Below are 25861 nucleotides of genomic sequence, written 5' to 3'. Positions count from 1 at the left end.
ATGTGAGAGTATAGTTGGGCAGAATTACAGAAAGTTAATAAACAGAACATCACTCTGACATAGACTATGATTAACTCCAAATGAGGACTGCTGTTTCAAAAAGAGCTTCACATTTTGAAGTGTAGTTTACAGGACAGTCGTCTTCTAAAGACACTTCGTCAGGGTCCACATGCAAATTGTAGAATATTATAGATTTAATCCTGATGTAGAAGGAAAAGTTGGTACGTTTATTCATGGGAGTAAAACCAAAGCTAAACTCAGAGCTTCCCAGTAGCTGGCGCAGAATAATAATGATAATGGAAGATGTCTGTTTTGAGATATTAGTCTGCCATCTTCTCTGTCTGCTGGCTTTCCAAATAAAGTCATATTCCTTGCCTCAAAGAAAATAAAAAGTAAAAAAATATGGGAAGTGCAGGGCATCATGGAGGTCTCAAGTTGCAGAAGAGGAAGCAAACTAGATTGGCAGACTGCTTCAACTTTCGTAGTGCTGACCTGGGAGGGGAGGGGTCACGGGGGCCTTGTGTAAGGGCCTTGTGCAAGGGCATTGTGTAAGGGACAGTTTCGCTGAAAGATGCAGGAACCGCCCAGGTTTGACCACTTCTCATACTGACTTTTGATACTGGCAGTGGGAGTGTTGATGAACTGTAATTCTGGGAAGGCATGTTTTTGTAGGAAGCCTAAATAGGGACAGGGAGGCCTGGCGTGCCGCGATTCATGGGATTGTGAAGAGTCGGACACGACTGAGCGCCTGAGCTGAAGTGTGATCTTTCTAGAGATTTCCTTTGCTAGATTCACCAAGTGCATATTCGTTGGTGTAGCTTTTGTATTGGACGTGTCGTTGGCTGTCTGATGACGCTGGGCGGAGAAAAGATTAGTACCACTTTCAGATGAAGAAATCCAGGCATGGGGACATTAAGTGGCTTACCTAGGTGCACATAGCTAATAAGGAAGCCGACTTGAAGGGCTTCCCAGGTGGTGCTAGTGGTAAAGAACCTGCCTGTCAGTACAGGAGACATAGAGACATGGGTTTGATCCCTGGGTGGGGAAGATCCCCTGGAGGAGGGCTTGGCAACCCACTCCAGCATTCTTGCCTGGAGAATTCCATGGACAGAGGAGTCTGGCGGGCTATAGTCCAAAGGGTCGCAAAGAGTTGAATAGGACTGAGTGACTGACCACACACATGCCAGGCCTCGAGGCCAAGCCCACCACCTTTTCCTCCTCAGCTGGCCCGTGGTAGAGGAGGAGACGGCTGCACCTGCCCTGTGCCTCTGTGTGTGTGAGGCTCAGGCTTGTTGCTTGATACATACCACCTCATCGGATCCCTAGAGTGGTTCTGGGGGCGTCTCTAGTGTTGTCCCATTTTACAGAGAGGTAGGTCATTGCCAAGGCTGCGTAGTCAGTAGCTGGTGAAAACACTGACCTGGGTTTGGTGGTGGGACTTGAGGGCGTGCAAGAAGTCAGTGAAACTGCGCATAAACATTTGTTCGTATTTGCATCTTTCTATATGAGGGGTGAGAAGGTGGCTTTCATGGGGTCTCAAAACACAAGACAAAACAAAAAAAACCCCTGAACCCCTGAGCTCAAGAAAGAAATCCTAGAAACAGTTCCTACTGACTGAGTCTCACGTGCTGCCCATCAAGGCCTGGATGACTGTCACTCCTGTGGGCTCTGGGCGTGCCACTCCACCATCTTACAGGCCACATCCATGACTTGTGTGGTGACTGAGCTGGGCTTCCCTTCCACTCCTGCCTCTTGTGGCTCGGCTTTTTCTAGCAGTTAGGATTTGGGGTTCTCTTTTGTAGCGCCAAGCATCATTAAAAGGCAGAATGGTATACTGAGCTTCGTGAGGTTGATGCCCGTATCCAGGGCGCTCTGACCCTGGGAACAGGCCTGGTTGGTTGGTGGTTGGTTCAGTGAGCACTCGAGTGAGTGAGTGAGTGGAAGAAAGAAGTACCACTGCCTCAGATACTGGGTTGCAGCATGCTAACGCATCTGATGCCATTTATTTAGGACGATGGCACAGTGGTAAAGAGTAGTCCAGGGGAGCTGGGGCACGCCTGACGTCCTCATGGCCAAGCAGGGCCAGAGTGACTGTCATCAGGGGCCCTGTCCTTCCTCCCTGGCAGGTGGGGGTGTGTGAGCACGTGGACAGTGCCTTGCCCGGCCCTTCCCGTGGCGTGTAGCCTTGTCCAGCACGTGGCAGGCCTGTCTGCTGCCCTGGGCTGAGGGAGGGTGCTACAGCCTTCCCCTCCCTGTTACCCTTTTCTCTGGTGTCCCTGGCCCAGCTTAGAGCTCCCTGCTTGACCTCCAGGGGTGGCCTGTCCCCTAAATATAGCTCAGAGGTGGGGCCCAGCTAAGAGGAACAGCATCAGCAGCTCCGTCTTACAGTTGAGAAAACAGGCTCACACGGTTGAAATGACTTGCCCAAGGCCACAACTAGTGAGCGGTGGGCTTGGGACTTGGGTCCAACCAGGTATCACCGCATCCTCATATTTACAGTGCCAGGAAGCCTCTGGAAAGTCAACTACAAGTTAGGAGGCCTCGTTGGAACACTGAAGCAGCTCCTCCCTCCTATGGCTGGAGAGCTGGCTCTGGCCTGAGATCTGGCTCTGGGCCAATGAGGTCACGGCTGAGGTTTTCTTTTCTGTTTAGAGCAGCGGGCCTTCTTGAGCGGCCCTCAGGCACTGTGTCTGACCTTGAGTTGGAGGAGATGCTGGGAGTGCCTTGAAGTTTGTGTCACTTTCTGCCTTCCCCACCCATCTCTACCTGCACTTTAAAAAAAAGAGAAAGTGTCTTCCTGTATATATGAAATGAGCCCAGAGTCGGCTAGAAAGAGCAAAGATGGGAGTAGACCAGGGAGGGGGCCTGTGTCAGCACCCCTGGCACTTGTGACTCTAACTGGCTTTTTCCATTTGCTGCACTGGGCTGGGAGCCCTTGAAAGCCCATATCAGGTGGTTCTCCCAGGGCCTGCTACCTGTTGGATGTGTGTTGAGTGAATGAATGACCTGGAGGTTAGGAAAACCTGCTCTCCATTCAGGAGCCACTAGGCAACCTGTGTGGCCATGGTCAATTACAGCTCCTTTCTGGGCTTTGATTTCTCTACCTGAGCTGGGCTTCAAGGACCTGATGTTCTGATACTCCAGGCTCTGGGTGACGGAGAAGAGTCAACAGACAGGTGCTGGAATCCTCTGAGACTTGGCTTTGAATTGTAAGAAGCAGGGTGACTGGCGGGTGGGGGTGAGTGAGCGGACAGGGCTGATCAGAGGAGAAGGGAAGGATGCGGGCTTGGGGCTTGGCTGAAAAGGCTGTTCACTGAAGCTGCAGGTTTCCATGGTGACTTGTTTTGTTCTGTTTTTTTTCCCTCTGAAAAATGAAGTGCCCAGGTAATTCTTGGGTGTGAGAGCCTCCTGTAAGAACTGGTGTCAGGTTTCAGGGGTGTAGGGGCAGACTGGACAAACCCCTGGGCAGGCGCGAGAGGGGCCAAAGAGCAGATGCATCAGGTGCTAGCAGACCTATCTGATCGGGGCTGGCCCTGGAGGGGCTCCCGATTCGTGAGCTGGGCACTGCTGCTCATGTTGCTTTGCCTTGTATTTTCTGCAGATTATGATCGAGTTCTGTCCTGGGGGAGCCGTGGATGCCATCATGCTGGGTGAGTCATTTCTTTTTTTTGGCCTCTCTGAGTGGCTTGCAGGATCTTAGTTTCCTAACTAGGGATTGAACCTGTGTCCCCTGTGGTGGAAGCATGGAGTCCTAAGCCCTGGATGGCCAGGGAAGCCCCTGGATAAGTCCTCCTTGATGCTGTCGAGCACTGGGATCCATCACTTTCCTACCCCAGTAATGCCCATGGTCTGTTTGAGTACCTTCCCACTCTGTCCACATCTGGGAGCAGGGGTTGGGTTACTGGAGAGGATGCAGGGTGCTCAGAAGACCAAAACTTCTCGTTCAAAGAGCCATATGTCCTTGAGTGGATCACTGGCTCCCTCAAGCTGTCTGGATGTAAGACTGGTGTGCTGCCCGGTTGCCGAACCCCACAGCACTTGTAGGAGGTGAGAATGAGAGCCCTGAGGGAGGTTCTTTGAAAAGCGGGGATCGCCCCCCATTTTCTCTCAGTTCCCCTGATGGAACTAACTGGTCCAGCTCCAGGCGGTTTGCTCTCTGTTGTTGGCAGCTTGAAGAAACTGCCATTACTATTTTAGAAAGCCAGGTGGGATAAGAGAAGCTGGCATGGGGAGAGCCGGCCCAGTGAGAGCCAGGTCGCAGCTGCAGCTCTGTGGCCAGGAGTTGACTCTCCCACAGATGCCTGCCCTGCTCAGAGGGTCTTTCTGCCCTGGGTTGTCGCCCATCGCCTGGCAGAGCTGTGTGGAGGGGCGAGCCCAGGCTTCCTGAGGGCCATCCCAGGTTCCTCGGCTTGCTAGCTGCGGGGCGCTGGGCTGGCCCCTTTGCAGCGTGGGGGGAGCGTGCGTCTGGTGCATCACTGTATGGCCGCTTTAGTGTGTTAACGCCAGTGCTCGTTCTGATCCTGCTGGCCGTGACTTGTGAGCTGTTATGCTCGTTCTGATCCTGCTGGCCGTGGCTTGCGAGCTGTTATCCATTCTTGGCTCTCAGCTCTCCTGAGGAGCAGAAGGATGAGGTGCAGGTGGGGATGTGGTTTCAAAGGGGGCTTAGGCTCATCTGCAGCGTTGCAGCTTTGTTTTATTAGGACGAAAGTGTTCATGTATTGGTGTGTGATCAAAAATTTACCTTAAAAGTTGACCATGCTGTGTGATTCCAATTATATGCCTTCCTAGAAAAAGATGAAACTATAGGACCAGATCTAATTAGTGATTGCTTCGCGGCTGGAGTTGGGGGGTGAAAGGGGGACAGTGGGGAATTTGGGGGAGTGATAGAAGTATGTATTCTGTATCTAAACTGTGGTACTGTTGGTGTGACTACATACAGTTGCCAAAATTCACAGAACTGTACACCCAAAAAGGCGAATTTTACTGTATGTAAATTGTATCTCAATAAACTGGACTTTAAAAATGTGTCATAGGGACTTTCCTGGCCATCTAGTGCTTAAGACTTTGCCTTCCGGTTCAGTCTCTGGTTGGGGAGTCAAGCTCTCACATGGCTCCTGGCCAAAAATACCAGAACATAAAACAGAAGCAATATTGTAACACATTTAATAACAAGGCTTTAAAACATGGTCCACATCAAAACAAAAGAAATTGTTTTAATTGTGTTATGTCTATCTACCTCTTTGGATTATTATAAAGCTTTCATGAAATTACACACCCAACACTTTATCCTTGTGCTGGCGCATTGTAAAGGCTCAAAGAATGGTGGCTCTGAGGCCATCCTCCTCCTCCTCACTTTGATTTTTCCTGTTTCATCTATGTAAGTAGACCAGACATGAGCCAGGTACCCTTTTGACATTTAAAAATTTGCTACAGACATTCCAGCATAATCTCAGGACCAGCGTAATAGTCATCACCTTTCCTTGACTGTATTCCATGCTGAGACATTGACATGCTTTATCTCTGGAGCCCTGCCTTCATGTCCTCCTCATTCCATTTTACAGACCAATGATGAAGATGCAGGGAGATAGAGTGACTTGCCAGAAATCACATGGCCAGTAAGAGGCAGTGCCCAAGTTCAGGCGCAGTCTGTGTGGCCCTGAAGTCCTCACAGACTCTGAGATTGGACCCCTGCTGGGGGAGATGCAGGGGTCAAGGACGAGGCTGCAGGGAAAGAGTTATAGACCCAGAATGATCCCTGGTTCAGGAGCCCTGCTCCGGAGCCGGGCTTCCCAGGACACTGGAGGTGGCGCCTCCACGCTGGCTGGCATGCTTGTTTTTACTGAGCCTGAGGGATCTGACCTTGGGGATTCCTCCAGGCGCTGCAGGGGAACCTGGAAGCTCCAACCAGAGGGAGGCCTCAGTGCAGTGCCTTTGCCCACCAGCCTGGGAGCCTTCAGCCTAAGGACCAAGCAGGCAGGACTGCGAGGCTGACCTCAGCCCGGGAGCTTGGGCAGGAGCAAGAACTAAGTAATCACAGACTGCCCTTGTCTGTCTTGGGTGGCCCTACACCATGGGTCATGGTGAAGACTTCTGACAAGATGTGGTCTGCTGGAGAAGGGAATGGTAAACCACTTCATTATTCTTGCCTTGAGAACCCCATGAACAGCATGAAAAGGCAAAAACATAGGACACTGAAAGATGAACTCCCCAGGTCGGTAGGTGCCCAGTATGCTACAGAAGATCAGTGGGGAAATAACTCCAGAAAGAATGAAGAGACAGAGCCAAAGCAAAAGCAACACCCAGCTGTGGATGTGACTGGTGATGGAAGTAAAGTCCGATGCTATAAAGAGCAATATTGCATAGGAACCTGGAAGGTTAGGTCTATGAATCAAGGCAAATTGGAAGTGGTGAAACAGGAGATGGCAAGAGTGTGAACACTGACGTTTAGGAATCAGTGAATTAAGATGGACTGGAATGGGTGACTTTAACTCAGATGACGATTATATCTACTACTGTGGGCAGGAAACCCTCAGAAGAAATGGAGTAGCCATCATAGTAAACAGAAGAGTCTGAAATGCAGTACTTCGATGCAGTCTCAAAGACGACAGAATGATCTCTGTTCGTTTTCAAGGCAGACCATTCAGTATCACAGCAGTCCAAGTCTATGGCCTGACAAGTAATGCTGAAGAAGCTGAACAGTTCTATGAAGACCTACAAACCTTCTAGAACTAACACCCAAAAAAGATGTCCTTTTCATTATAAGGGGCTGGAATGTAAAAGTAGGAAGTCAAGAAACACCTGGAGTAACAGGCAAATTTGGCCTTGGAGTACAGAATGAAGCAGGGCAAAGGCTAATAGAGTTCTGCCAAGAGAACGCACTGATCATGGCAAACACCCTCTTCCAACAACACAAGAGAAGACTCTACACATGGACATCGCCAGATGGTCAACACCAAAATCAGATTGATAATATTCTTTACAGCCAAAGATGGAGAAGCTCTATACAGTCAGCCAAAATAAGACCGGGAGCTGACTGTGGCTCAGATCATGAACTCCTTATTGCCAAATTCAGACTTAAATTGAAGAAAGTAGGGAAGGCCACTAGACCACTCAGGTATGACCTAAATCAAATCCCTTATGACCATACAGTGGAAGTGACAAATAGGTTCAAGGGATTAGATCTGATAGAGTGCCTGAAGAACTGTGGTCAGAGGTTCATGACATTGTACAGAAGGCAGTGATCAAGACCATCTCCAAGAAAAGGAAATGTGAAGAGGCAAAATGGTCGTCTGAGGAGGCCTTACAAATAGCTGAGAAAAGAAGAGAAGCTAAAGGCAAAGGAGAAAAGGAAAGATATACCCATTTGAATGCGGAGTTCCAAAGAATAGCAAGGAGAGATAGGAAGGCCTTCCTCAGTGATGAGTGCAAAGATATAGAGGAAAACAACAGAATGGGAAAGACTAGAGATCTCTTCAAGAAAATTAGAGATAACCAAGGGAGCAAAGTTGGGCACAATAAAGGACAGAAATGTTATGGACCTAACAACAGAAGCAGAAGATATTAAGAAGAGGTGGCAAGAATACACAGAACTATACAAAAAAGATCCTCATGATCAAGATAATCACAATGGTGTGATCACTCACCTAGAGCCAGACATCCTGGAATGTGAAGTCAAGTGGCCCTTAGGGAAGCATCACTACGAACAAAGCTAGAGGAGGTGATGGAATTCCAGTTGAGCTATTTCAAACTCTAAAAGATGATGCTGTGAAAGTGCTGCATTCAATATGCCAGCAAATTTGGAAAACTCAGCAGTGGCCACAGGACTGGAAAAGGTCAGTTTTCATTCCAATCCCAAAGAAAGGCAATGCCAAAGAATGTTCAAACTACTGCACAATTGCCCTTATCTCATACACTAGCAAAGTAATGCTCAAAAATCCTCCAAGCCAGGCTTCAACAGTACATGAACCATGACCTTCCAGATGTTCAAGCTGGATTTAGAAAAGGCAGAGGAACCAGAGATCAAATTGCCAACATCCGCTGGATCATAGACAAAGCAAGAGAGTTCCAGAAAAAACATCTATTTCTGCCTTATTGACTACGCCAAAGCCTTTGACTGTGTGGATCACAACAAACTGGAAATTTCTTAAAGAGATGGGAATACCAGACCATCTGACCTGCCTCCTGAGAAATCTGTATGCAGGTCAGGAAGCAACAGTTACTACTGGACGTGGAACAACAGCCTAGGAAAAGGAGTACGTCAAGGCTGTATATTGTCATGGGGCTTATTTAACTTCTCTGCAGAGTACATCATGAGAAATGCTGGGCTGGATGAAGCACAAGCTGGAATCAAGATTGCTGGGAGAAATATCAATAACTTCAGGTATGCAGATGACACCACCCTTATGGCAGAAAATGAAGAACTAAAGAGCCTCTTGATGCAAGTGAAAGAGAAGAGTGAAAAATTTGGCCTAAAATTCAACATTCAGAAAACGAAGATCATGGCATGTGGTCCCATCACTTCATGGCAAATAGATAGGGAAACGATGGAAACAGTGAAAGACTATTTTTGGGGGCTCTAAAATCACTGCAGATGGTGACTACAGCCATGAAATTAAAAGATGCTCCTTGGAAGAAAAGCCATGGCTAACTATTAAAAAGCAGAGACATTACTTTGCCAACAAAGGTCCCTCTAGTCAAGGCTATGGTTTCTCCAGTAGCCTTTTCTCACATGTATGGATGTGAGAGTTGGACTATGAAGACAGCTGAATGCCGAATAATTGATGCTTTTGAACTGTGGTGTTGGAGAAGACTCTTGAGAGTCCCTTGGACTGCAAGGATATCCAACCAGTCCATCATAAAGGAGGTCAGTCCTGAGTGTTCATTGGAAGGACTGATGTTGAAGCTGAAACTCCAATAGTTTGGCCACCTGATGCAAAGAGCTGACTCATTGGAAAAGACCCTGATGCTGGGGAAGATTGAAAGCAGGAGGAGAAGGGGACAGTAGAGGATGAGATGGCTGGATGGCATCACCGGCTCGATGGCCTTGAGTTTGGGCGAGCTTCGGGAGTTGGTGATGTATAGGGAGGCCTGGCATGCTGCAGTCCATGGGGTTGCAAACAGTTGGACACAACTGAGCGACTGAATTGCCCTGGTGGTTCTGCAGTGTAGACTCCAAGCTTCCAATGCAAGAGCGTGGGTTTCTATGATCCCACTTGCCCCTTGGCATGCCCAAAATATTTAAGAAAGAAATAATCATGATGGCTCACAAAGCCCTGAGCGTGGGATGTCATCCTTGCCTCTTCTCATGCCCTTCCTCCCACTGCACCCACTAGGTCGCACACCCTGTCATTCCTACCTCCCTGACCCAAGTCAGGAATCCTTCCTCTGTGAAGCCTTGGCCACCACGTAGCCCTCCTGGACTACCGTGTGGCTGCCAGCTAAGCCCATGCCCACTCTTGTTCCCCTGCAAGCTCTTCACTTGCTGTGCCAGGAGGAATTTTTTAATGCAAAGCTCAAGTTGTATCTCTGTCCCTCTCCGAACCTCTCCTGGACTGCCCATTGCACTTCAGAGAAAACTCAGCCTCCGTATCTCCTGCCGACCTATAACCTTCACTTCTCCATGCAGGGAGGGGAGGCTCCCTCGCACTTGCTGTTCCCCTGCAGGAATACTCTTGTTTGTGCTCCCCACCTGCTCAGAGAGGACAGCCCTGCTGTCTCAGTGAACACTGTGTTGTATGTAGAGTGTGTGTGTCTGTGTGTGTTGTGTGTGTGCGCGTGTGCATCCAGGGCCCCAGCTAGTGCCCCAGAGGCTTTCGGTGATGGCCCCTCTCCTGCTGCATCTCGTGCCCCACCATCACCAGCAGCCTGTTTACCTTTTTTCAGCGCCAGCTCCTGTCGCCTTCAGGCCACTCCTTTGGCTGGTTCCTTGACCTGGAATACCCTGGCACCACCTTTTCTCCTCTCAAACATCTGTTCTTCCTTCAAGACACAGCTTGAATGCCTCTTCCTCTGGGGAGCCTCCTGATTCCCCAGGTAGAAGGGCTTGCTGCCCTCCCTCGCCCCCAAGCCCCCTGTGTTCCCAGCACTGCTTGTCATTTCCATGCCTCTCTGAGACCCTGCACCCGGCATGGAGCCTGACCCTCAGGACCTGCTCACGGAACGGGTCTCTGCCCCTCAGAAGGGTTGTGTTTGCGTACCTGAGCTCTGAAGCCCAGCTGGCTGTTTTCACTCTGAGATCTGTGACCCCTAGTGTGTGACCCTGAGCGAGTGACTTGACTTCTCTGAGCGTCAGTCCCCTCACCTGTGATGTGGGGAAATGCCTGTCCCGTAGGGTTCCTGTGAGCCCAGCACAGGTGGCGTATAAAGTGCTTGGCAGGGCACCTGGTGTACGGTGAGGGCTCAAGCATGTTGGTGGCTGGTGTGCCTCTTGAGCCTGCAGGAGCCTGACTTGCGGTTGCCTGCATGGAGCGCTTGCTGAACTGACGTGTTCTCCTCTCTGTTGCCAGAGCTGGACAGAGGCCTCACTGAGCCCCAGATTCAGGTGGTTTGCCGCCAGATGCTGGAAGCCCTCACTTTCCTGCATGGCAAGAAGATCATCCACCGGGACCTGAAAGCCGGCAACGTGCTCATGACCCTCGAGGGGGACATCAGGCTGGGTAAGGGGCGTCTCGGGCAAGGTGGGAAGGCAGAGCCCCGCACTGCCCCGCTGAGGTTCTGGCCCAGGCTCTGTGGACAGGAGGGAGTGTGAGTCCGCATTCCCATGGGATGCTGAGGTCCTTCCAGGTCTGTCCCTGTCCAGTGGGGCACGGTGCCCATCGCGGTTCCATCTAACCCAGGGTTCTCAGCAGAGGGAGAGTTTATCCCCCAGGGACACTGGCAGTGTCTGGAGACATCTCTGATTGTCGCAACTAGGGGTGGGAGAGACCACTGGAACCTGGTCTGTAGAGGCGATGGTTGCCCAGCATCCTGTAGCACAGTCAGCCCCTCACTACCAACCATGATCTCGTCCACGGGCTGGCAGCGCCTCAAGGAGGCACTGGTCCAACCCCTTTTGCTCTTGCTTCCGATAGATAGAATGTGAGGGAAAGTGACAGGTGGAGGTCCATTTGCAGGTGGAAAATAGTACATTAGGGGCATATATCGAAACCTTATTTTTTTTTTCATTATGAATCCCCTTTGTTTTTTTTCCAACTGTGGTAAAATAGACATAGGGTTACCAGATGACACAGCGGCAGAGAATCCACCTGCCGATGCCGGAGACGTGGGCTCGACCCCTGGGTCAGGAAAATCCCCTGGAGGAGGAAACGGCAAACCCACTCCAGTGTTCTTGCCTGGAAAACCCCATGGACAGAGGAGCCTGGCAGGCTATAGTCCTTGGGGTCACAAAGAGCTGGACCCCACTGAACAACTGAGCACACACACAAAACACACATACATAAAACTTACTGTCTTAGCTTCTTGCCAGTGCCTAGTTCAGGGGCATGGAACGCGCTCACGGCACTGTCAGCCACCACCGTCGCACATCTCCGGGACTTCATCACCTGCCCGAACCGCGCCCGTTAGGCAGCGTCCCTCCCCGCTCGCTGACCCCGGCTCCCGGCAGCCACCATTCTCCCCCAGGTCTCTCTGAGTATGACTGTTCCGCAAGCGCGATCATCTGTGTTCTCGTGACTGGCTTACTTCTCTTAGCACAACGTCCTCAAGGTCCATCCATGTGGTAGCACGTGCCAGACTTCTTTTTAATACATTTTTAAACCAAAATAACACATGCCTGTGTCCTCTGCTTTTACTACCTCCTTTCCCTGTCCCCACCCCCGGGACAATAGCTTTTAACTCTTCCCGCGTCTACTTCAATGTTGTATAAATGCCTATAATGCTATTTTTTAAAGTAATGATTTTCATTGTTTGATGGAAAAGCTCTGTATGTTTGTTATAGAAAACGCACACAGTACAGGAAGGTTTAAACGGGAAGTCAGAAAGTGCGTGCAGTCTCATCCTCCAGACCTTGGCCCTGAGGGTCATCCCAGTTACCTCTGCCTGCATCTTTGTCCATAGAAGGATGTGTGGATAGAGAGGATTTAGGGGGTGACATTATCAGTAGAGAGATGGCAGTCTCTTGTTAATCGTTTGACTACATTCAATTCTACTTTCTACTGACGTCCTCCTCTGGTGGTAAATAGTTCATTCAGCTGCAGCTGCTCCTCTTCCTCAGCCCGGAGCTTCCAGCACAGAAGTGGCGTTAGGTGCGGTTTCTCTAGCGGCTCCCTCCGTCTCCTTCTTTCTTTGTTTCTGGCTGTGCTGGGTCTTAGCTGTGGCACACGGGATCTTTGTTGCGGTGTGTGGGCTCCTCTCTGGTTGAGTGCACAGGCCATAGGGCATGCAGGCTCAGTAGTTGGAGTGCTCAGGCTTAGTTGCCCCAGGTTATATGAAATCTTAGTTCCCTGAGTAGGGGTTGAACTCAAGTTCCTTGCATCGGAAGGCAGATTCTTAATCACTGTACCACCAGGGAAGTCCCTACCTTCGTCTCTGTAAGGAACATTTTAATTATGTCCACAAGAAACTGTACCACCAGCAAGCCAGAACCACAGCAATAATCAGGATGGGCACAGAAACGGCACAGCTCCTCCATCCTCGCTTTGAGGACTCTGAAGCTCCGAGACGGGGAGGGCCTGCCACAGCCGTGCTGAGGACAGAGGCAGGGCCAAGCCCAGGTCACTGCTCACCTCCCGGCTCCCCCACTGGCGCGAGAGCTGGGAGCCGACAGCTTGAGGCCTTACATGAGCGATGCAAGACCAGTGGGTTCTCAGATTTAATGCTTCTTGGTCACCTGGTGGGCTTCTGAGTCTCAGCTTGCTGGGTGCATCTCTTGGGGCTTCTGTCTGTGGAGGGGGCCGAAGAACCTGTGTTTCTCATAAGCTCCCAGCTGATGCTGCTGATCCGAGGGACCACACTTTGAGAACCGCAGCTCTGAACCCTCAGGAAGCAAAGCCTGGTCAGTGGTAGGTAGCATCAACATTACCTGGGAGCTTGTTAGAAGTTCTCTGTCCCCCAGAGGGTAGAGTTCGTGCTCTCTTGAAGTGAGCTGTGTGAGAGGGCTTCTCATAACCAGGCATGAGTGAGGCCACACTCGGTTCTGTTCCTGAAGACAAGGCTCCCTGGGACCCTGAGGCCCAGCCCCCACCTGCTACGGCTGTCTGTTCTCCTGTTTCATCCTCTTAGCTGGAGAGGTTAAGAGCTTGCACCGTGGAGCCTGAGAGTGTGTGGGTGCTCAGTCGCTCAGTCGTGTCTGACTCTTGGCGACTCCATGGACTGTAGCCTGCTAGGCTCCTCTGTCCATAGGATTCTCCAGGCCAGGACACTGGAGTGGGTGGCCATGCCCTCCTCCAGGGGCTCTTCCTGACCCAGGGATCGATCCCAGTTCTCCCATATTGCAGGCGTGTTCTTTACTGTCTGAGCCACCAGGGAAGGCCAGGGGGCCCAGGAAACCTGGGTTCAGATCCAAGTCTGCGCCCAGCTCTTTGACCTTGGATATACATGTTACCTCACCCGCTGCCTGTCGACTTTCTCATCTCTGTAACTGAAGTAACGATGAAGGCTCATCCAGAGCTTTGTGATACTGGTTATAAGAAGATAGATAGAGTAAGCTCTCCAGAAAAGCCAGCTGTAATTACTGTTGTTTTGTTAAGTGTCTGGTGTGTGCCAAGCCCTGTCCTGTGCTGGGCTCTGGGGACAGCAGGACAGAGACCCCCGTCCTCCTCTTGCAGGCTTCCCAGGCCAGTAGGGAGACGCGGGAGCATCGGGGCCGGGGTGGGGAAGGAGCCGGTGCTGGGGTGCGGGTATGCAGGGAGGGGTGGCCTCTTCCCCTACCTGGGCCTGAGGGTTGGGTGTTTAGAATTCTAGAGACTTGGTGAGAGGATAGTTTGAGCTGGGTTGTGAAAAGGCAGGTGGGTACTTGCCGGGTAAACCAGCTTGGGCAGAGAGGTCTAGCCTTGTGGGCAGAGGTGCCGAGTAAAGCCCGCTAGGGTATTTTGCGGGGAGTGATAGTAAAAATAATAACACATACATTTGGGTCTATGAAGCATCGTCTAGGTGCCAGCCATTAGACAGAGTGCTTTCTAGATGTTATCTCATTTACTGAGCACTCCAGGGGACACTGGGGAGAGGGGAGGGACCGTACCCATCATGGTGCGGCACCGAAGCCCACGCTAGCGTGAGATGCTCAGGGTCGGTCCATGGAGGCGAGAAGCAGCAGAGTCTGGACTCGGGTCCCTCTGGCTCTGGCTGCTAGCGGACCGGCTCTGTCAAAGGTGAAGGGAAGGCAGGGAAGGGCCAGGTCAGGCAGAGTCTTGGGGCAGGAGAGGCTCATGTGCCCTGGGGAATTCAAGGCAAACCTTCGGCTCAGCCTTCAAGAACGTGTCAAACAGAGAAGGCAGGACAGAGAGCCTGGGTCTGCAGCAGCCTGAGGGAGCAGCAGGGACGCTCAGGTGGAGACAGCAGGCGAGGATGCGCCCGGGGGGCCTCATTTCCCATGCTGCTTCCCCCACCACGACCCCGCAGTCCGGGGCGTGGGGGCACTGACTTACCAAGCAGACTCCAGAATCCCACCTGGAACCCAGCAGAGACAGGACAGAAGCAGATGGGGGCATCAGCTTTCCCAGAATCCCGCCTGGAACCCAGCAGAGACGGGACAGAAGCAGATGGGGGCATCAGCTTTCCCAATGACTTGGCCGATGCTGTTGAGAAAACCAGGAAGCTAACTAAGGAGGAAAAACAGTTCAGGGGGAGTTGAATGTGTGAGTATTTACACAGTTACCGCTGGGCCCTGGGAGCTGTGGTGTGGACGCCTGCTGAGACCTAATATTCTGTTTTGGAAAATCGTCCTTCCCCGTGGGGCCTGGAATCTGCGGCCTGGCAAGCAGTGGAGGAAGCTTGGGAGGTGGGGTGGCAATCTGTCTGCCTCTTCCTAGGTCCCCGGAACTGTCTGGGGCCCCTGGAGGCACCCCCACCCCCCTGCGTGGCCTTACGCAACCCAGGGCTGTGTTAGAGAATTGCTCAGCAGCTCTGTCTCCCAGGCAAGGGTGCCGCCTCACTGGAGACACTGTTCGTGTCTCTCAGTGGAACGGGAACACATGGAGAGCAGCGCAGCGAACTGAGCAAAGTGTGGGTCCTAGACACAGACAAGCCTGGTTCAAATCCTGATTCTGCCACTTCTGAGCTGAAGAAACACATTCAACCGTTCAGGCCTCAGTCTTTTCATCTGTGCAATGGGTGTAACAACAGACTCTCCCCGCAGAGTTGTGACCTGTGAGCTAAAGCACAAAGTAACTATCGCAGGGAAGCTAAGGGTAATGTTCCTCTTGCTGCTAGGCATTTGGTTTCTTCCTCGTGTGAAGTGTTTACTTCTGTCTAGGATTTCAAACTTCCTCTGAGATTCACTGGATAGTTGCCAAGCAGAGCAGGCATTCCAGCTCTGGGTGGGTGTGAAGAAGTTCTCCCTGGCTGGTGGGGATCCGTTTGTGCAGAGAGAGAAAGGAAGAGTGTCTGCTGTCTGAGACAGTTGGGATATAAAGTGGGGTAAGGACTCTGAGGTCCAAAGATCTGTGTTTTTGCCCTGGATCTGTCCTTGGCCTTGGATGAGTCAGCTAACCCCTTTGAACCATAGTGTCCTCAGAAAGAGTGGGCTAATGGTTCTTACCTCATGAATTGGTGTGATGATTGAATGAGACGCTACATGCAAAGCGTATTTAGGTGCCCAGCCCATCAGAGAGGCCTGTCATACGTTTTTTCCTGGGCTGAGGAATGACGCAGTGTTGTCGTGAGGAGTGGTCCTCATTCTCCAGAGAATCGTGTTCCTCTCCCCAGAGGTGCTTCTCTGAAGATGGGAGGGGAATTTCACAACTTTTGGGGTCTTTCAATTCCAAGATGAGGTCTGAACTGCCCTAAAAACCAGAGTGCCTGACACAGAGCCCAACGCACAGTGGGTACTCAGTACGCAGTAGAACTTCGTACCGCCGTTCCTTTGGCGGCTTATGATGCTGCAGGATCCCTCGTTCCCGAAACCGCCCTGACATTCAGGAGCCCTCGCAGGTGGGCCTGGCAGGGGCCGGTCACCTGCCTCTCACCCCCACCTGGGCCCTAACCCCAAGGCCCTTTCTGCCGCTGCCAGCGGGCTGGAGTCCTGGTTCTTTTATGATGGCTACCAGGCACTGAGCCAGTGTTTAGCATGTAACTCACCGAATCCTCTCAGACGACTGCTAACATTCTACAGAGGAAGGATTTGGCACCTAGAGAGGTTAATTAACTTACCCAAGGTCGCAAAGCTAGTCTGAGGAGCAATTGGCTTCAGAGCCCAAGTGCTTAACCACTACCCTCCTTAGACTCTCTTGGTGGCAAATGATAGAAGCTGGTCTCATGTGACTTAAGGCAGACAGGATAATGTGTGTATAGGGTGTACGGAACCTTGCTGGGATGGATACGAGTTGTATGTTTGCAGCTGGAGATGTGTGGTTGGACCCTGGAGAACAGTGCTGCCCTGAATGTTGCTGGTTTCTGCCCTTCTGCGCATGCTGGTTGGGCTCTCAGCGCAAGCCCTCACACACAGCTTCGGGCAAGTGTTCACTTTTCCAAGCACCACTTCCTGCAGAGTGACCTGAGCCACAGCATTTCACGTCTCAGAGTCAGTGATCCCAGTGAAGAGCTCTGATGGGCCCAGCATGGCTCAGATGCAGACTCCTGGTCCAACTGAGGAGGCCTAGCAAGCAGGCTTCTCTGGTTGGCCCAGCTTGTAGTCACTCTCTGAGAATGGGGCCGGCGTATGTATCAGTGTGACAGTCACCCTTGCCATCATGGAACAGTGTGGTTGTGGCTGGGGGACATGGTTTTCCAGAAGGGAAAAGATTTGGAGTTGCCAAAAAAACACAACTGCTGTCTACTCTAGACTGACACAGCCTGTTGGAGTAAAGCGACCCAGAAGAGGGAGTGAGTGAGGTGGAAGTGGATGGAAAACAAAGGACGGAATTTGCAATTGACTTGAGAAAGGGGAACAGCTAGAAAAATGAAGAGTTATGGGAGAGTAGAGAGGATGAAGGCAGTGGGAGGGGGAGGCCAGAGACAGAGGGGAGTAAATGGGAAACAAAGCCCTAATTAGGGGTCCCCTGTATCTGATTGCCTGAAAAACAAAACAAAAATGGAAATAGAAAAATAGAGCAGTTCTTTCGGTCTCACAGTTGGTTGTATAATATAACCCCATTGGACTTTTCCTGGTGGTACGGTGGATGAGACACGGGACACGGGTTTGATCCCTGGTCTGGGAAGTTTCCACATGCCAAGGGACCACTAAGCCTGTGAGTCACGACTGAGCCCGCGTGTTGCAACTGCTGAAGCCCCATGCCTAGAGCCTGTGGTCTGTAATGAGAGAGGCCTGGGCATTGCAACCAAGAGTAGCCCCTGATTGCAGCTAGTGCATAGCAGCAAAGATCCAATGCAGCCAAAACTTAATTACTTTAACAGATATGACCTCATTTACTAGATGAAGAAAATGAGGCTCAGAAACATGAAATAGTTTGTCCCAAATCGCCGTAGAATCTTTTCACTTCCCTGCTTGGTACTGTTTCCGTGATATTCCTAGGAAGACAGATGTTCTGGTAGTTATTATGAGAGAGATTTTGGGTTATTGGTAGAAGCCTCCTTCCTTTGAACCCGGGCATGCCTCTGGCTGCCCTGATCCAGAGGAAGGAGGCCCCTGGGCTCCCAGGGCTGGGTGGGTGGGAGCCTTTGATTCTCCCATCCCCACCCCAGTTTCAGCAGGTCCTAAACCCTCAGAGAGGCTTCACTGTTCTGTCTGCACTGCGAGGCCTGTGGCTAGTGTTTGCCTGCAGGGTCACTGCCAGCGTTTTCGATGGGACAGTTTTTGCCAAGTAAGGAAGGGCAGCATCCCTGGCTCCTGCTCACGGCAGCAGTTCTTCGTTGTGGCAACCTGACTGCCCATTTATTTCCAGATGCTTCCTGGGGCAGGTGGCACCACCCTGGGTTGAGGCCTACCGGGAAGGCTCTCAGGTGAGCCCTGACCAAGCTGGACTGTGGGCCCCCTGGACGTGGGGCAGAGGGTCCAGGAGACGAGGACTGCTGGGCAGCGGTTGGCCCTAGCTGGCCTGGCGTTGTCTGGGAAAAAGTTGCTCTTATATTGGATTCTTGTGGTCGCCTGCAGTTAAGGGGACAGATGAGAGAGTCTCCTATATAACTTCATGCTGTTCACTGCCTCTCTGTGTGTGCACAGAGTGTGATATGCAATGCATTTATACTGTTATGTAGTTTTCTGATTATAAAAGCTATGTGTGCTGTTTACACATGTATAGAAAGATACGTACAGTGCTTTTCACTGCAGCAATATCAGTAACAGCAAGAAATCAGACATGGTCCAGTTTACTCCGGTAGAGGATTACTTGAGTAAGTTATGGTATGTCATACAGTAGAATCTTTTTCAGTTATAGAAAATGAAGTTGTAGAAAATGATAGTCTTTTGTTAAGATGTATGTACATACTGTGAAAGGGAAAAAACAAGTTGTAAAATAGTATGTTTAATCCGATTTTGTTCTTTTAAAAGCAGCAAATACCTGAACATTTTATATATGTCTATATATGTGCTTACTCAGTTGTGTACGACTCTCTGCGACCCCAAGGACTGCAGCCCACCAGGCTCCTCTGTCCATGGGATTCTCCAGGCAAGAATACTGGAGCGGGTTGCCATTTCCTTCTCCAATGTGTGTGTATATATACATACACATATATGTAAGGGCTTCCCTGGTAGCTCAGTGGGATGCAGGAGACCCAGGTCCAATCCCTGAGTTGGGAAGATCCTCTGGAGGAGGGCATGGCAACCCACTCTAGTATTCTTGCCTGGAGAATTCCATGAACAGAGGAGCCTGGTGGGCTACAGTCCATAGGACTGCAAAGAGTCAGACAGGACTGAAGCGACTATACAGCAGCGTGTGTGTGTGCGTGTGTGCGTGTGTGTGCATGTGTGTGTGTACACACACACACACATAATTTTTTATGATTTTATTTACATACGTGATTTTTATTTATATCAATAAGTCTAGAGCTAGATGCAACAATTTCGTGAGTGTTTATCACTGCCAGGATTATGGACATTTTTTATTCTGTAAATGTCTGAATCTTTGATAGTCAACCTTGCCCTGGTAATAAGTAAATATATTTATGAATGACTATATGACTCGATGGACGTGAGTCTGAGTGAACCCCGGGAGCTGGTGATGGACAGGGAGGCCTGGCGTGCTGCGATTCATGGGGTCACAAAGCGTCGGACACGACTGAGCGACTGAACTGAACTAAACTGATGTAGGTAGATACAGTCCTATAGCCAATTAGGAATAAGACCCACAAAGAAGGAAATTAAAGTCCCTTCTGATCTTGCCGGAATGTGCGACTGTCAGCTTCCTTCCGTCTTTTTTCTGTGCTCAGAAAGGTGGGACCGGAGAGTGGTAAGGGACACAGACTCAGTGACACATCTGTCCTTAAGCTGGGCGGCCATCCGCCAGTTACTGAATCTCTCTAAACTTCATTGTCCTCACCTGTAAAATGAGGATGATAATTTCCCCTGCCCCAAAGGGTCACAGATACAGATGATAAATATATAGTAACATATATGCTGATAAATGATAAGGTAAGAGCAAGGTAAATGATACGCATAAGCCTCTTTGGCTAGTGCTGCACACCCAGTAAGTTGTCAGTAAATAGTAGTTTTTATTAGATCAACAGGTAGTTTTTTTTTTTTAAGTGTGATCATGGTATATATACATATGTATATAATATATATTTTCCAGTCAGCTTTTTAAAAAAATTGAATAATGTCAGATAACCCCTCAAATCGTTAGATATTCCTTAGAAAGATGGTTACTTCACGTTTTTCTTTCATCCCATTGCTGTGCAAACCATGATTAACTTATGAATCCCCCAAAGTTGGCTATTCAGGCATCCCGTGAGGTTTCTCGCACGACCCTGAGCAGTGTGGTGATGGGCGTGCCTGTGTACGTGTCTGTGACTCTCAGGCTGTAAGCGCACCGCTTAGAGGGCTGCTCAGAAGCAGGGCTGTTGGGTGTGTGCAGTGTGTCAGGCGGTGTTGATACCTGAGGCCAGAGTGCCCTTCATGCTGGATGCGCCAGTTCACACCCCCAGCAGAGTGTGAAGTTCTTTCACCGCATCCTGGCCCCCACTGGGTTTTACTTAAAAACAAAAACAAGCCCCCCCAACTTACCACATGTATTTCAGCTTTTCCAACCATAAAAGCAATGCATACTGTCTATGAAGTGTACACAGTAAAAAATGTGAGGCCGCCCCAGTACACTGCCCCCACCAAAGTCCCACTTCCGGGCAGGTGGTCACGACTAGGTTTGATGGCCTCCAGTCCGTTTTCCGTGTTTATGGACGTCTGTGTGTTCACAGTGTGCACGCGCCGTTCTTCTTAAGATGTAACTGGAATCCACACTGTCCACTTCACACTGTGCATTGGGCTGTCGGCACCATGGAGGGAATAGCATGTTATGGACCAGCTTCCAAAGTAGCACAAAGGCACGCTCATCCTTTTTACGAACTGTGTGATTTCATGGTCTGCTGCTGCTGCTGCTAAGTCACTTCAGTCGTGTCCGACTCTGTGCAGCCCCATAGACGGCAGCCCACCAGGCTCCCCCATCCCTGGGACTCTCCAGGCAAGAACACTGGAGTGGGTTGCCATTTCCTTCTTCAGTGAATGAAAGTGAAAAGTGAAAGTGAAGTCGCTTAGTCATGTCCGACTCTGTGTGACCCCATGGACTGCAGCCCACCAGGCTCCTCCGCCCGTGGTCTGAGAGCCTCGATTTCCCGAACTATCCGCCAGTCAGGTTTCAGCAGCAGCTCGGGTCATTTCCAGTGTCTCGCTCTTTTGAATAATGCTTTCGAAGCTTCCATGTGTATTTGAAGTCTGGTTTGGGAGTTTACTTCCAGAAGTAGAGTTGTCGTCAAACGTGTTTCTTTTTCCGTTGTTTTTGGCTGCAGCATACAGGGAGCATGGAGTCTTCACCCCTGGACTGGTGGGGAAGGCCCGAAAACACATGTCTTAAGGCCCAGTTTTGTCGTTTTTTTTTCTGTTTCTTCATTTACCTTGTTGTTCATTTGATAGCCCTGTTGAGTGTTTCGCGTGGCAGATGTGGCATCAGGTACAGCTGTGGACAAAGCAGAAATGGCCTCTTTCCTTATGGAAGTGATAGTTTATAGAGTCCCCACGTGCCTGCTGCTTTGTCTCTGATTCTGGTTTTAAAATAGGAGAAGGGGAGAGAGGAATGTTTTCAACCACAGAGACTGCCTGGTGAAAATCCCCTTTGAACTGTTCGAGGGCAGCTGTCTACCTGTCAGGGGACATGGCTTATAAATTCCATTCAGGGAGCAAACAGATGGGGCCACCCCTACCCCTGCCTTGGCTCAGGGACAGCCCGAGGTTCCTGGGCTTCAGGGAGGGGCCGCCCCCGCCCCGGCTGGGCCCCAGAAGGGGAAGTAGCAACCACCCAAGAAGCTGGCAGGCGCTTGTTTTAGGGAGGACCCTGGGGACCAACTGTGTGTCATTTTGAAAGTCAGTGGTTTCTGCTTTTCCACCCCCTTCTTTGGAAGGGACCAGTGGGTGCTGAGATATGGGAGTGGCCAGCTCCAGTGTCCCTCCTGGAAGCCTCACCCTGGGTCTGAGAGGCAGTCCCTCTTCCCCAAAGGTGTCCTGGGATGGCATGTCAGCCGTTGTTGGTGTTTATATGCGGAGCCAGGCCCACGTGGGTGCCTGTCCTCACCCCTGAGTCCAGAGGGGTGGTGACGTGTCCAGGCCAACAGGGCAGAGCTGGCCCTTCACCTCGGTTTCCTGGGTTTTGCATCTCACCCTGTAGCTGCTGCTGCTCCCACCCTGAAAAGCAGCAGCTCTCCAGCCCCAGTAGCCAGCCTGTCCCGTGAGCACTTCCCTCAGCTGACCGAGTAGCTCTTGTCCGGTTAGCGCTAACTAAGGCTCAGAGGCCAGCAGTCCTGACCATTCCCAGGAGGAGGTCTCAGTATAGCCTTGGCCTCATCCCCGCCTCAGACTCTCGGGAGTACAGCTCAAGTACCCCATGGAATACATTATGGAGCACTTACCGCGAGCTGGGCTTGGAGCTGAGTGCCTTAGGTGAGCCGTTTCATCCTCACGGCAGCCCTGCAAAGTGAGGGCTACAGTCTTGCCCTGTGTCACTGGTGGGGGGGACACGGAGGCTCAGAGGCTTGGTAACTGTCCCGGCCCCTGCCTGTCTCTCCCCTTATCTAAGACCACCCCTTCCAAACATGCTGCTCTGCCCCTCCTGGGCCCTCCAGCCAGCTTGTTTCCTCTGCCTGGAAATATGGTCCCCTAGCCCTTGACCTCCTGTCTAAACTAGCCGCACACTCACCAGTCCTGTCTCTGCCTTATCCCTGCATGGCCCTTCTCATTGCCAGGAGTCCCCTGGTGTGGAGGGCCTGTTTCCACCACTAGAGAAACAGGCCAGTGAGGGTGAAGGTTTTGTTTCCTCTCTGTGCCTAGAACAGTGCCTGGCACATAATAGATGTTCAGTTAGTATTTGTTGAATGAATGAATTGCCTGGAAATGAAAAAAATTTTTATGAATTTGAGTTTTTATTTGTGTGTTTCACTGTAGCGCTGTGACAACAGTGACATCTGTATACCAGAGCGCACACATCAACAGTAAGATGTAACGTCTCATGGCAGCACTGCTGGAATGTTCCGCTTTTTGTAGGACGCGTAAGCGTGTAAGATGGCCAGACCGAATAGTTTTCTGGCTTCTTCCTTAGCTGGACTTCCCCCAGGCCCCCCCTTCCTTGTCTCTTGAGCCCCGCACCCCCGTCTCCCCATCACGTCACACGATTGTGAACAGACACAGCTGGTGTTCATGGGATGGCTGGCTGCCTCCACCACTGAAGTTCGAGTTGCCAGAGGGCACGGACTTGGTTTGCTTTCTCCCCGCTGTATTCTCTGCTCCAGCTCGCGGGTGGTTCCAGATGGAACTTAAATGCACAGGTGAAAGAACCCAGCGACACAGAAGGGGCGAAACTGGAGCCCCGTGCTCTAGGGTTCAGGCCTGTCGCTCCACGCCGTGCCCGCTCCTGGTTTGAAATTGTGAGTCTGAGTGAAACGGCCGAGCATGGCCTCCAGACCCAGGTGGTGGCTCTCAGGGCAGCTGGCTGTTGCCACTCCAGTGGTCTCTCAGTGTCTTGCTTCCTCCCGAGTTCAGCTTTTAATCGAGGTGGAACTTGGCACCGGAAGGCTGGAGCACTGGAGAAAGTTCCTCTTTGTGGTGCTGGCCTCTCCCCTTAGCAATGGGTGGTGGTGATGGATGTGTGTAAAGAGAAATTGTATTAATTTATTTTGTTAGTCCTGAAAGTCAAATGCTTTCGTCATGGCAAACTTCAGAAAAGTGGGAGAAACCTTGTCTCTCTGTCCATGGACAACCGTTTAAGCAAGCTAGTACATCTCCTCCAGTAATTCAGGCTGCAGCTCTGCTCTTTTGCGGGGAGGTAGGGCCTAATTCCAACCATGCAGTATATTCAGATAAGGATCCTCTCCCTTCCCTGTTGAGCCTATATAAATAACCAATAAAATAGTTTCCTATTCTATTAAACATTGAATATTTCAATATTTGTTGTTTTAGACTTCCCGGGTGGCACTGGTGGTAAAGAGCCTGCCTGCCGATGCAGGAGACAGAAGAAGTGTGGGTTTGATCCCTGGGTTGGGAAGATCCCCTGGAGGAGGGCATGGCAACCCACTCCAGTATTCTTGCCTAGAGAACCCCATGGACAGAGGAGCCTGGCAGGTTATAGTCCACAGAGTCACACAGAGTTGGACACTATTGAAGCAACTTAGCACACATGGTGTTTTAAAATTTTATTTTCCCTACATTTTTATTCAGATATAACTGACATTCAGCACTATGTCAGTTTAAGGTTACATTATAACGATTGGACTTACATACACCATGAAATGATTATCACGATAAATTTAGCAAATAGCCATTTGTGTGGTTACAAAATAAAAGAAAAAAATTTTTTCCTTGTGATGAGAACTCTTAGGATGTACTCTCTTAACAACTCTCATATATAACATATAGTACTGTTATATTTATTTCTATATATATTTACTGTGCTTAATTATATTAAAACATATTTAAGTACATTCCTAGTACTTATTTGTCTTATAACTGCAAGTTTGTACCTTTTGACTAATTTCAGCTAATTCTCCTTCCCCCAACCCCCACCCCCCATAGATCCGATCTCTTTTTATGTGAGTTTGTTTGTTTGTTGACAACACTATATTGATTCCTGGTGTAAAACATAGTAAGTTGATTTCTCTACACATTATAAAATGATCACTGCTATAAGACCATCTATTGCCACACAAAGATATTACATTGTTACTGACTATATTCCCTACACTGTACATTTCATTCCTATGAGTCATTTATTTTATAACTGGAAGTTTGTGCCTCTTAGTCTCCCTCATCTATTATCATTATTAAATGTATATTAAAGTTGAATATTATGTATAATTCAGTATTGAAATATTGAATAAAATATTTTAAAATGTTACTGACTATAAAATATTCCACCATATGTGTGTGTATCACACGTAATCTGTTCAGTTATTTAGTCTTTACCTTCTTTCTTGGTTTTCCTGGTGGCTCAGATGCTGAAGAATCTGCTTGCAGTGCAGGAGACCTGGGTTTAATCCCTGGGTTGGGAAGATTGCCTGGAGAAGGGAATGCTACCCACTCCAGTATTCTTGCCTGGAGAATTCCATGCACAGAGGAGCCTGGTGGAAATACAGTCCATGGGGTCGCAGCGAGTCGGACACGACTGAGCGACTAACATGCTTCTTTCTCATTATTGTTCAGTCGCTCAGTCGTGTCCGACTCTCTGCGACCCCATGGACGGCAGGACGCCAGTCTCCCCTGTCCTTCACCATCTCCTGGAGCTTGCTCAAACTCATGTCCATCGCGTCAGTGATGCCATCCAACCATCTCAGCCTCTGTCATCCCCTTCTCCTCCTGCCTTCAATCTTTCCCAGCATCAGGGTCTTTTCTAATGTTTCAGTTCTTCACATCCTAGTTCATTTTTCTTTGTGTGTATGTTTGTATATATGATACATAATCTTAAATCCTTTTTAGAAAAGAATTTATTATATACTGCACATAAGAATTTAAAAAATCGCTCCATGAAAGCTAAGCAATGATGCTTATTTTTAAGTTGTATCTATTATAATGACATTTTGGTGAACAATCATTACCCATAGTGTTTTTATATTTAAGATTATTTCAGGGAATTCCCTGGTGGTGCAATGGTTAGGACTCTGTGGTTTCATTGCTGAGGGCCTGGTTGGGGAACTAAGATCCCCCAAGCTGTAAGCTGCTGCCAAAAAAGAGAAAGAAGATTGTTTCATTAAGGTAGACTCCTAGATTTGGATTACTGCACCAGAAGAGTATGGGTGTCTTATTTTATTTATTTATTTTTTCAGTCTGCACCGTGCATCATGTGGGATCTTAATTCTCCAACCAGGGATCAAACCCACGCGCCTTGCTCTGGGAGCTCAGTCTTAACCACAGGACCACTAGAGATGTCCCCAGTATGGGTATTTTAGAAGTTCTTGCTATTTATTGCCAAACTGCTTGCCTAAAAGCCTCTTCAATTTATATTCTTATTAGCAGGTAGGAAGGTGCATACCTCTTAGAGCAGTGGGTGTTATTATTTTTTAATGATCACTAATTCGCTAGACAGAAAATGGCATCTGTTAGTTGATTTGGAACGTGAATCTC

The 25861-nt window shown here is 49.8% G+C and overlaps 1 protein-coding gene across 1 annotated transcript in view; it reads left to right on the top strand.

The window, feature by feature from the left end:
* Positions 1–25861, top strand: part of STK10 (serine/threonine kinase 10) — a 130051-nt gene that overhangs the window by 52828 nt on the left and 51362 nt on the right. The window contains exons 3-4 of the mRNA XM_015101234.3: positions 3602–3650; positions 10506–10655. Coding sequence (XP_014956720.3) covers positions 3602–3650; positions 10506–10655 — 199 coding nt within the window. The remainder of the gene's footprint in view (positions 1–3601; positions 3651–10505; positions 10656–25861) is intronic.

The sequence above is a fragment of the Ovis aries genome, chromosome 16 (genome assembly GCF_016772045.2).
Source record: "Ovis aries strain OAR_USU_Benz2616 breed Rambouillet chromosome 16, ARS-UI_Ramb_v3.0, whole genome shotgun sequence".
Classification (NCBI taxonomy): Eukaryota; Metazoa; Chordata; class Mammalia; order Artiodactyla; family Bovidae; genus Ovis; species Ovis aries.
The sequence above is the reverse complement of the archived record's forward strand: the minus strand, read 5'-3'. Positions and strand labels throughout refer to the sequence as shown.